Genomic DNA, 12,349 nt, shown 5'->3' with positions numbered 1-12,349 from the left:
AATGGGCTCTTGTGAACAGCTCCTTTGCAGAAAAAAGGCTAGAACATATACAGTATGTCTAAGGACCTTTGTTTTCAGTGTTCATTTTGTTTACAATTTCTTGGGAATTTATTAGTGTTTATTACAAAAGTTAAAAAATCAATGAAAATTGGTGCAGAAACAAAATCTTAGGAGTTTTCCAGAATAAATATCAGATAGGGTAGATATCACTCTCTTCTGCTTTTGTGTCTTTTTAAACTTTCAGGAAAGCCCCTTTTATTCTGAAATGTAGTCAGATACAGCTTTTCGTTTTCAGTCCATTTTAGCAAGAAAAGTAGTCCTCTAACTTTTATTTGCTTTGAATGCTAACAACTATCTGTGCTGTCTGTAAAGCTAGTAACGTGTATGTGGTGGGCATGGGACGGACAACGGAATGTACACCAGCAACTCATTCCGGCAGTTCTGCCCTGGCTTCCAACTCCAGAAGGAGAGATGGGTGGTCCAGGCTGCTGAGCCACCATCTCTCCTTCTGGAGCAGGGAGCTGGGTCTGGAGAGTTCTGGCATTTCCAAAATGTGGGTGAAGATCAGTAAAAACTGAATAATGGCTTTTGTAAAACCCAGGAAAGTTTTGGTAAAACAGAAAATAAAGGGACTTAAGAATATTGGAAGGAAACAAGGAACCTTTAGAAGTTTTCCAGGAGAAAGATCCTACAAAAAGAGCTAAGTTGTCCCTGGTCATGGCGTGGGAGAGCTGTGGGGAAAGGTATTGGTTCAAGGAGCCTCCCACCCCACTTGCATACTCCATACAAGGGCCAGGGCTAGAGACTGTTCCCTCCATGCACACCCAAGGATGGAAATCCATACCTAAAGGGGTGGGGAAGAAGCAGGCCTATGGTTCAGATCCTGCCCCCCAATTTGTAGAGTCAGGCAGCTGCAGAGAGGGGAGTATGATTTATCCAAAGGGACATGCCCTCCCCTGTGTTCTGTGAGCTCAGGGAGGGATTATGCCTCTTTTGCTAAATACCACAGGCTGGCCCCAAACATTTCCTTAACAAGTGTGGTGGGGAAAAATAAAGGTAAAATAAGTAACCAGCAGACAGAAGTCACTAAAAATTTCTTGGTCAATATAAAATATTAGGTCCCATATGATGCATATCATGATTCCAGGTGTATTGTACTTGAGTGACAATTTATATTTAAGTGTAGCAACACTCTGCACTTAAATAGTTCCATCCATCCAGTAATTTCAGTCATTAATGAATTGAGCCTCATTATCCCCCTGAGAGATAGGACAACCTTATCCTTGTTTTACAAATGGAGAAACTGAGGCACAGAGAGGCATGCAGCCAAATGTTCACCATGGGAAGCTGCAGGGTGCTCTACACCTCTGAAGGTCAGGCCCAAGCTGTCTAAAATTGGGCACCTAGAAGTTGAAGCACCCAAGATCAGTGGCCACTTATTAAAAATGAGGTCTAAGTGACTTTCCCAGAATCACGGGGACAGAGCCATGAAAATAAATGGGTTTTGGTTACTCCCATTCTTGTACTTCGGCCACTAAGACCTTCCTTGCCCTCACACAAATTGAGCTGCTGCATGAGGAAACATTCCTAGAAGTTCCCAAGCCGCCTAGAGTTTGTCTACACTGCACAGTAAGCCCAGGACAGTGGGAACTGGGCTTGTGAACTTGGTGTTTAAAGCCTGTCCTTAAGTGTCCACACTGCATTGTAAATCTGGGTTTGCAATTGCTGGACCCAGGTCTCACAGCTGTGCTAACACATCCATACTGCACTAGGCAGACTGGGTCTACGGCTTGACTTGCATCCACACTGCAGAATGTCAGAACTTGGACCTGCGTCCCTCTGGGACTCTGGCCCACTCCCTAGCAGGATCCAGATTTTAGGAACCAGATGCAAACATTCCTATGGAAAGTTTGCAGCAAGGCAGAACTGCTGTCAGGGTTTGGCTGGTTGGCTGGCTGGTTGCAGTTGGCATTCTCTGCTCCCCTTTCAATGCTGAAATGCTGCTGCTGAACACAGACAGAAAAACATATTTTTGGAAACTCCAACTTTGGAACAAAGTATGCAAACAAAAACTAGTAAATCAGGCAAGGTGGGGGTGTGCGGATGAGTGGAAGTCCTAGATAACATTACCTCTCAGAAAGTGAAATCATGGGAAGAACAGTCCGTACATTTTTAGCAAATGTACTGAGACAATTGGGGGAAGATTTCCAAAGCACAAATAGAAGTTAGGCACCCAGCTCCCATTGACTTTCAATGGGAGTTGATCTCCTAATTTCCCTTTATGGTTCTAAGTATCTCCCCGCTTTTAGCAAATGCATAATCCAGTGATATTTCCATGCTTCTGAGACAGAAATATCAGAATGCACAGATCATTCATGTGTCCAGCCCCGAGGGGGAATGCTGGCAGTCAGTATGAACCCTTCCCCAGGCCAGGAACAAGATGTACTAGAGAAGGCAGTATCACTAAAAAGGATGAGGAGAACTCGGAGAGAACAACCACAGTTTAAAGGACAATTTGTAAGAGAGCCACTATAACCAGGAAAGCTTGCGACACTAACCCTATCAGTAAAGTAGTGGTCTGCCAGAGGACTTGGTCCTTTGGATGAGGAAAAATGTTGCCATTTTGGGGAAAAATGAGGCTCTTAACCAGGCAAATTCATGTCCAGCCACTGGAGTGGTTTACAGACAGAAGAAGGAGACGGTAAGGAGATAACTCCAGTAAGAAGCTATCAGCCCTGAGATAAGCTTTAGATGCTATATAGAGCAGAAAGCAGAGTTTTGACCCCTCTCAAGGTATTGGAGAACTTGTTATTGCAGAAGTAGAAGAAGAGAGAAAGAGATGCCACTGAATTATTGTATGTTCACTTCTGTGCTGTGTGGTTCAAGACCCAAAGAAAATTCACAAAACTTCTCATTGAAACTTCTATTGTCCAATAGAAATGGGTGTTTATGTAACGCAAAACTGGCTTTGGATTATTATTCTGCCCTGTTACAGAATATGTGCATTCCTCCAGTCTGTGCTAAAAATGTCTCCATGAAGAGACTTTTCTTTGTTTCTTGTTTACAAAAGTGAACTCTCTGAGATGTTCCAGCAGAGTTTGACTGTAATATGGCTATTAGTAATGAGCAGAGAAGAAAGCTACAGCCTAGAGCCTAAACTAAAGATGAGTCTGAACTAAAACCCCAGATCTAAACATTCCCAAACTTTTGAGAATGTTTGGTCTCAGATCTCAAATATGCTGCTTGCTCTGAACTAAGATTGAAATTAAAATCACCAGAGTTCCATGCAGTACAGCAAGAGAAGTTGTCAGCAGTACCAAAGAAAGAACTGACATCATCTAGTGCATACTTTGTCCATGGATGTTAATATCATATTGTCTTTAGATGTCTTGGGATAGTTTTCAGATATGAATCTTAAAAAAATTCCAAATATTGGCCCCTGCCACCTTCTCACTGCCCCCTACACCTAGCCTCTTCCATAGTGTGGGCATGGGGCTGGTATATGCCACTCTATTGGATCCTATATGAAGCCCAAATTCAGAAAAGCACCTAAGCACATGTTTACACCCCATTGCCTGTACTTAATAACTGTCATGAATAGAGACACTTTACTGAATCAGGGCCTGACACTAGAAAACTCTCCAAATGTCCAGTTTCCTGGTGGTGCATTGACCAGACAAAAACTATTTGAAACATTCTGGGAGGGCCTTCACCCATTCACCTAACCTGGTAGCATTCTGTAACTTCCCTGTTGTTCCTACTGGTGATGTTCACGGTCTATCCAGGACATAGTCCATTAAGTGGGTTATTAACCTGGCTTTGTAGTAGAGTTGGCTAAAAATGCAGATTTGTTTTACAAAACCGTTTCCTCAAAATTTCAGATTTCCAAAAAATTTCAACAACTTTCTAAGCTGGTCAAAAAATAGCAAAAAAAGATTTGTACAAATTTGCAATGAATTTTGTTGAAAATTTGAAAAAACATTTGACCAGCTCTATTCTGTACACAGTAGGTAACAATCAATTTTTGAACAATAATCAGCTTTATTTTAAGCACATAAATGGATTTCTAGGAATCACAATTAATTCCATCCATCCCTGGATCAGAATCTGGACACTTAAGCCTGAACAGTTACAGCTAGGTGGATGAACAAGATAACGGGAGGAGGGAGATGTCAAGGACAGTGGATAAAATAGAAGATAGACAAAGAGAGGTGTGGGTGTGGAAACATGTAAAAAAAGAATAGAAGTTGAGATCAAAGATGAAGGAGTGGAGGAGAAAAGAGAAAAAGGCAACAAACAGAAATGGGAGATGAAGGACAACATTTTCAAAAATGTCTAAGTGATTTAGGTGCCTAAGTCCCATTTTCAATAGTGACTCAGGAGCTTACATTTCACTGAGAGTCAATGGGACTTAGGCTCTTCAGTTACTTATGTGCTTTTAAAACTTTTGCCGAAAGATAGTCTAGATTTATTTAGTCCTGCCTCAGCACAGGGAGCTGGACTTGAATTTTGGAGGTCCCTTCCAGCTCTACATTTCTATAATATCTATAATCCCTTCAGAAATAACAGCACTTATGAGCTTCTGGCAAGAAGCATTAACTATTGGGAAAACAATTTTCATGTGTCTGGAAGCAACAGGCACAATAGGAAAGCCCTGAAATATCTGACATCAAGTAGGAGAATAATTATAAATTGAAACTTAACAAAGAGAGGAAGAGGAGGAGATGGGTGTCCTATTACTGTGCTGCCAAGTTTCATCTATTTTAAAACAAATTTCTGGGGGAGGTTGCTCAGAGTATTCCAACATTCTGGCCAATTCAGCAGGTGCTGTTGATCTCTTTTCTTCCACTCCTCTCCCCATTTCAGTTAAAGTGAAGGGCCAGTCACAGCTTCTGGAAATCTTAAAGTTCCCCAGTAGGCCATGGACAATCCAAGATGTTGGGTTGGAGGATGAGGAAGCCGGATGTACTGTATGTTGCACTGAACAGAGTATAATCAAGTGGGTCTCCTTTAGAAAAATTTCCTCAGTGTGAGGGCCTGAAATTGACGAACCGAAGAACACAGCTTGTGAAGATGAGTTAACCCCAGTGCCCTAGGGGAAGATCCAGGAGGCAGTGTATCTCCCTGAGGTCCTAGGGGCCATGCCTTACAAGGCTGTAGTACTCTGCTGGATAGGAAGGAAGGAAAGGCCCATGTAGGGCTGGTTGAAATTTTCCCATTGAAACTGTTTTTCAACAGAAACTTGGGTTTTTGACAAAAACAAAATTTTTCACAAAAAGTTTCTGCTTTCCACAGAATATTTTGAAATTCTTTCAAAACATCAAGCTCTTGAAAATGAATGTATTTTGACTGATAACCATAATATTCTAATTTGGAAATGCCGCCACTGTGCCTTGTAGGAGTTGTAGTTTGGTTACTTCATGTACCCATTCTCCTCTATGTATTGGGCTCCCTGGCTGGAGGTATGTTCCTTATGGTCACAGACTCCCATGATGCACTACCTCCCGTGTCCAAGAGAGGAGATCATGGTGCATCATGGGAGTTGTAGTCCAACCATGGGAGCCCACCCTGTAGAGGAGAATGGGAACATGAGGCACCGCAGCAGGAGTTCCAAGTCAAAATATTTTGGTTTTCAAATTTACTCTGAAAAATGAAAGTTTTCTATGGGAGGGGGAAAAAAAAAAAAAAAAAAAAGCCAACATTTTCTAACCAGCTCTAAGCCATGGTCCCCATCTTCTCACTGCCCCTCCTTTCCCTTCTTTGTAGAGGTTAGGTCCAATGGGGGCACTAGCCCGAAGCTGTCTTTGTGCTAGGGACAGTCCAAGGACTCCAGCTTGTGGTTGATCCTAAATAATGGGGTGGGGCAGGAATACTCTTTTCATCCCCAGTGTCCCTGTGCACCCACCCAAGGGCCCTTCATCTCTTAGCAGTGCCTGGATGCATGCTGTTGTATTCTAGGATCAATCACATACAGAATGACAAGCTCTTTCTGGCAGGAGGTAGGGACTGGAGGAGATCACAATTTTCATTTTATTTTTTGTATTGTAAAATTATGTAATGTTCATCAAGAAGAAAAATACAGTGTAACCTGCTCTAAGGACCACCTCTAAGTGATCCATGGCCATCAACAGTGACCATTTTAAAGAATCCCCAAGATGACTAGTGCAATGTTGTCTGAACTTCAGATAAGTAGGTGATGGATCTTTTTTCTGGGCCCTTGGATGGTCTCTTAAAACAGGTTTCACCACACTCTAGTAATTGCAGTGTTCTGTAGTGTTGCCTATCATCATTTTCAGTACTTCTGTGTCTAAACAGTTCAGAATAACCAGGACCCAAGTCCTCCACACATGTACATCTTGCATTCTCCATGTGAGACGTGAACATCAGGTACAGAGTGGCATGTTAATAACAGATTATTAACTCAGTGTCGTCATGTTTTTGTAGCATAGATTCATATTCATACTAACCCGGGTTTGATTTTACTGCCTTCTGTTCACATTCTTAGCTGTACTTCACCCACAGGATATTTGAGCAGAAGTTTCACAGTTTTAAAAAAATGCTGTGTATGTGACACCTGCGTTGTCAGAGTCTGGATGCACTGTTTCTATGATATGTCTGCCCTCTTCTGGTTTATCACCCAGGGATTAGACTCAGCTCCTGGAGCTGAGGTGTCTGTACACAATGCATGGCTGTGATATAAAGAACCTTTTGAAACAGAATCTTGGCAGTTTTCCGAGCATCACCTGTGATTAATTCCATTTTGCCATGCAAGGGCTTGCATCCAGTGCTAATAAAACCTATTTTGTTATGCAGTTCATTGCCTCTAACTGTACAGCCAACTTCTAGGGCTTCCCTACATTACAGTTGTTGACTAATAGTAATAATGTGTATGCTACTTAATCATCTAGGAGCAGGCCTCTGAAGTGACATTTAACCAGTTTTGATGCAGCTAATAAAAGTGAATTCTATTGCAGAACCTGACCAGAAATACCTAGGGAAGGATGAAAAGGTTCATAGAGATATGGCAAAGAAAATCTCTTACTAAAGTGGGGATGTTCATTCAGACATTGGAGGCCCACATAACAGCTTCTGCACCACTTAACTCCATATTATCCTTTTATGGTGGTGAGGGGTGTTGGGTAGAGTAATTATTCAGGGGCACCTCTGCCTGGCATTGACTGGTTTTTCAATGGATTGGTACACCCTGTTGAGCGCCCACTGCTGGAATTATCCACTGGGGCTATGGAGAAACAGCATAGTGTAGAGAAGCCTTCAGGCTGCTGTATGTTTTGCCAGGTGTAGTCAGGCTCCCAGCAGCCCCAAAATCCAAGAAAGCAAAAGTGGCTTAAAGGCACCTTTGCATACATCCATATTCCCCTGAGCTGTGCCATGTCTCTGCTAAAAGGCAGAGACTGAGAGACCCTGAATAATTGTTACCTTAGAACATTACTTTTCTGTTTATAAGGTATGTGACTACTGTAAATTAGTGTTTGGGGGCCTGGTGTCAAAGTGAGTCTTTGGGAGGGATTTGAGGGCCTAGCACATTGGGTTTAGCAGGAACCAATAGCAGGAGAAGGAGCCAACGTGATGGGGAGACTGGCATAGATGGGGCTTGGGGGAAGGGGATGTGATTAGAAACCAGATCCAAAACATAGTCTGGGGCAGAGATGTGCAGGGCTTCAAAGGACAGGACAAGAAACATAATTTGTTACAAAGCCAGTGGAGGGAGTTATAGGAGTGATATGGTCTAATCGACCATCTTAGCAGCTGCGTTTTGGACAGACTGGAGAAAAGCAACATGGGAATGGAAGAAGCTATAGGAGAAGCTCAGGGCATGGACAAGTTTCTTAGAAGTCAGAAAGAAAGAGAAGAGTTGAATTTTAACCTAACTGGACACAATAAACCAATGTTCCCCCTATTACGATTCTCTCTTGGGTTTGTGATCCTAAGAAGGGCTGAGTACCCTCAATAGCTCTCAGAAGTAAATGTGAGTGAAGGGAGTTCAGCACCTTGCACGATCGGGCCATAAAATGGGATGGGTTGAGGCAGGGAACTCTAAGGAGCAAACTGTGTGGAGTAGCCTTTGCTGAGCACTGCCACAGACCTTCAGCAAAGGGGGTTATGAAAGACCATCGATACATACAGCCCACTGGCTGGTTCTATCTTCCCTCTTCTGCTCCAGAACAGTGAGCAAAGGGTCTCTGCTCAGGGAGCTTGAAAGGCTTCAGCTTTGCCTAGACAGAGAGACTCATTCTTCCCTCCAACCAATTCAATGCAATATATTCACAAAATATTGCAAATTGCTTTCGATCTCCTCTGAAGAATGCTGTTAAGGCAGAAAACTGCCTCTGTCCCTACAAAGCAAAGTTTCTTACTGCTTCCCTACCAGAAATACCATCTCCATTAAGTGGATGAGCTGTTGTTCCCTCTTGCCTTTCGGTTGGGTAATATCCTCATTATATCCAATGTCAAACTGTATTCCCTCTCATACCATAAAGAAACACACCCAACTTGCCTCGCCAGCAACCGAATACCCGTGTATGAAAGGAGGTTGGCCTCGGTCCAGTTCTCAGCATCACACATGCTGGCAGCAAAATCTTTCCAACATCAGACTGCAGAAAAAAAAGACAAATTGTTTGATCCTTCAATTTCAATGTCATCCTAGACAAAAGAAGCTCCTGCAGCCTTTACTTTCTTATCAAGTGGTGGGGTGACAGAGATAAGCTGATCCGATGGGGTAAAGAAGAATTTCCTCCCATAGTGTTGCATGACTGTGCAGGTGTTTCACGGGGTGGGCTTAGTAACCATGGCAGACACTGAACTATCCAGTTAAGGTGACTGTCTGAAGGAATGCTGGACTTACTGGATTGTTTCTCTCTTCCAATATGGCAATTTTAATGGGCCAAGTGCTGTTCTTCGTTGCTTGTGCTTGGCTCCCAGTTAGTTCAATGGGAGCCCCCCACACACATCCAAGAGCAGAATTTGGCCTTAAGTTCCTCTGTGAAAGCTATTTATTACTCAGCAGCCCAGGATCATAGACTTCCATCTCTGACAAAGGCTCCCTTTTATCTACCCTCTCTGCTGCTTCTTCCTGTCTGGTTTATTGTTAAAATCTGCAGGCTTCAGAGATCATATCCAGTATCCCCATCCCTCAAAGGCCAGCATGTGTGTAGGAGTCTGAGCTACCCTGTTATAATGACTTTCCCCTTTCCCCTCCACGTCCTTGGTGAAAACTTATTGTTTGGGAACCATGAATCTGAACTAGCAGTGACTTACCCTCCTGTCGTCTTTTCAGCTTAGCAATTTTTTGGCCTTTCAACTGTCTGTTGATCTTGTGAACTACTGACTTTGTCAACACCAACCATATGTCTGGACTTCCCCCAAAATGAAAACTACTGACAGTACTACAAATATGAAGTTCCACACCGTGTAAAATAGAATGATTCGTTTGGTTTTTGCTTTCTCTTATATTCTACTCTTTATATAGAATTTTATGGTGCATTCATCAGTGTAGTATCTGAATGCCTTCCAGCAATGCATTAAGCCATGTGACTGTGCATCTGTCATGTGTTGTTTGTTCTCTCAGCCTCTCCTAGAGGGAGAAACGGGTGCAATGGAGTGTCTTGTTTTGGTAGCGTATGGGTTTATATATATACACACCTGTTACTCTGTGTTTATGTAAGAGAAGGCAAGGTCAAAAAAATGCACCTGGCACTTGGCGTGGAAAGTGGTGAGGTTTGCGGAGGTCCTTATTTCCCTGGGGAGTTCATTCCATAGTCTCGGAACACCCCCGGAGAAATCTGTGTCTCTTGCACAGACAAGCTTTATTCTTATTGTTGCAAGCTCCATTGTGCCAAAGGAATGAAGTTGTCGACCGTGGTCTTCATCCCAGAGCTTAGATGATCTTTTAGAGACCTTGGGCCCTGGAAGACATGGAGAGCTTTGAAGTTAAGGACCGAGACCTTGAACTTAATTCAGTATTCTATGGGAGGCCAGTATAGAGAGCAGAAGCCAGGTGCTCACGGTAGCTGGTGTTGCCGAGGAGGCGCTCTGCAGCATTCTGAACTCGTTGGAGTTTCCTAAGTGCTAACTGCTGCATGCCTAGGTATATCACATGGCTGCAGTCCAGCCGAGAAGTGGTGAAGGCAGGAATAACTGAGGCCAGGTCTTCGTCCGTCAGGATGGGATGGAGTTTCCAACTGTAAGATCTCTTTCCTATAAATCTGCGATCCCAGGAAAGATCAGAAACTCCAAAATCAGACACATAAGCACCTGTGTGATTTGTTTTCATATGTGCATCCCATGTCATTTATTTGAGGAGCTGTGTGACTTACTTGTGTGACCTATATCATCTACGAGCTGTTCTTCATCACACCAGCCTGGCCTGCACAACTCCATGAGTCAGAACTCGTTTGCTCCTACCTCTGTTCCCTCTCTCTTTTTGCCCCCCGCCCCACTCCACTTTTCTTAATTGGTATACAATGTGTAAATCTATTGCACAGCCAGGTAGTGTAACTTAGGCCCAGTCTACACTACAGCTTTTAACCGAGTTTGTAGTCAGTGACACAACAGCATCATGATGTGGTTTGTGTCTGTATACCATATGATTAATAAGTTGTGGCAGCTGACAGTGCTTTGCCTGGGTCAAAAAGAAGAACAGGAGTACTTGTGGCACCTTAGAGACTAACAAATTTATTAGAGCATAAGCTTTCGTGGACTACAGCCCACTTCTTCGGATGCATATAGAATGGAACATATAATGAGGAGATATATATACACACATACAGAGAGCATAAACAGGTGGGAGTTGTCTTACTAACTCTGAGAGGCCAATTAATTAAGAGAAAAAAAAAAAAAAAAAAAAAAAAAAAAAACTTTTGAAGTGATAATCAAGCTAGCCGAGTACAGACAGTGTGATAAGAAGTGTGAGAGTACTTACAAGGGGAGATAGTCAACGTTTGTAATGGCTCAGCCATTCCCAGTCCTTATTCAAACCGGAGTTGATTGTGTCTAGTTTGCATATCAATTCTAGCTCTGCAGTCTCTCTTTGGAGTCTGTTTTTGAAGTTTTTCTGTTGTAATATAGCCACCCGCTATATGTTCCATTCTATATGCATCCGAAGAAGTGGGCTGTAGTCCACGAAAGCTTATGCTCTAATAAATTTGTTAGTCTCTAAGGTGCCACAAGTACTCCTGTTCTTCTTTTTGCGGATACAGACTAACACGGCTGTTACTCTGAAACTTGCCTGGGTCAGTGTCCTAAGCTGGTTACAGTCTTCCTGTAACCAATTTATCACACCATGTTCTGCAGTATAAATGGGACCCCCTAAATGCCTGTGTAACCAGGTTGGCCGTCCCACCTCCTTTTCAGTTCTCTGTGTGGTAGCACATCCCAGAGTGCAGTGCTCCACGTGCTGCTGGTGCCACTGCTGTGCATGTCCTCCAAACACTCTATCCCCTGGTGAGGGACATGGGGATAGCTGCCCAGATTTCCCCATGTACCACTGATACAAACAACCTTTGACAGCCTGGTAGATGTGGATTCTTAATCTTGGTTGACACATGGGAGTGCTGCAAAAAAAAAAAAAAAAAAAAAAACCTGCTCTGTGGATGCAGCTCAGTCTTGTGTGTTGTAATTGGGTCAGATGATTGTCATGAACCAGTTACAGAACCATGGTTGTATCAGTAGCATAGGCAGGGCACCCAGTCGCTTTCCTCTTTAAATCTGGCTTTAAACCTTCCTTTTCTCTTAGGCGTCTGATTCACACTCTTTGTAAAGTGCTTTGCTAAACTCTGTATGAAAAATACTAAATACAGATATGCTAGTGTATAATGATGTCCTTGTCACCAATTTTTTTAAGCAAAACAGCAGTGTTTTTCCTGTCTCTTGAGCTGTATTGCCAGACTCCCTGCTCAGGTTTTCAGTGAAAAACACATTTCACCCTTTTTGACAATCTGAGCTGCTTGGTACCATTGCAATCTACTTCTGCATGTTTCTCTTAGCATTAAGTCTGAAGTAACAGGAGACACGTTCTGTCCTTGGGTGCTTGTGTGCAATTTCCTTCGAAGTCATGGGGAGGTGCATGCACACATCCGAGGGCACAGTTTGACCCTATGTATTTTTCTTATACTAATCGATACTTTAGAACAGTTGTTCCAATATCTTTGCCACATCACCTAATATTTTATGTAAGTTAAGGAATGAGCGACTATTTCCAGAGCTCAATAAAATGTGCTTAGGAATTAAAGCTTCACTTTCTGTTCTATGCACCATGCAGATATTTTAAATATAGAATTTGAACAACTCACATTTTTAATGTTATGTTTATTTTATATCTACCTGGCTATTT

At 42.7% G+C, this 12,349-nt stretch overlaps 1 protein-coding gene across 4 annotated transcripts in view; it reads left to right on the top strand.

Annotated features, from left to right (window-relative positions):
- ABTB3 (ankyrin repeat and BTB domain containing 3) overlaps positions 1-12,349 on the top strand; it is a 282,735-nt gene that overhangs the window by 252,362 nt on the left and 18,024 nt on the right. For 2 of the 4 annotated variants that reach the window (XM_054032669.1, XM_054032660.1), the window contains one exon: positions 6,316-6,387. The exons of the other annotated variants lie outside the window; for them this stretch is intronic. In XM_054032669.1, coding sequence (XP_053888644.1) covers positions 6,316-6,387 — 72 coding nt within the window. The remainder of the gene's footprint in view (positions 1-6,315; positions 6,388-12,349) is intronic. 4 annotated transcript variants of the gene reach the window in all.

This window comes from Malaclemys terrapin, chromosome 1 (assembly GCF_027887155.1).
Source record: "Malaclemys terrapin pileata isolate rMalTer1 chromosome 1, rMalTer1.hap1, whole genome shotgun sequence".
Taxonomy (NCBI): Eukaryota; Metazoa; Chordata; order Testudines; family Emydidae; genus Malaclemys; species Malaclemys terrapin.
The sequence above is the reverse complement of the archived record's forward strand: the minus strand, read 5'-3'. Positions and strand labels throughout refer to the sequence as shown.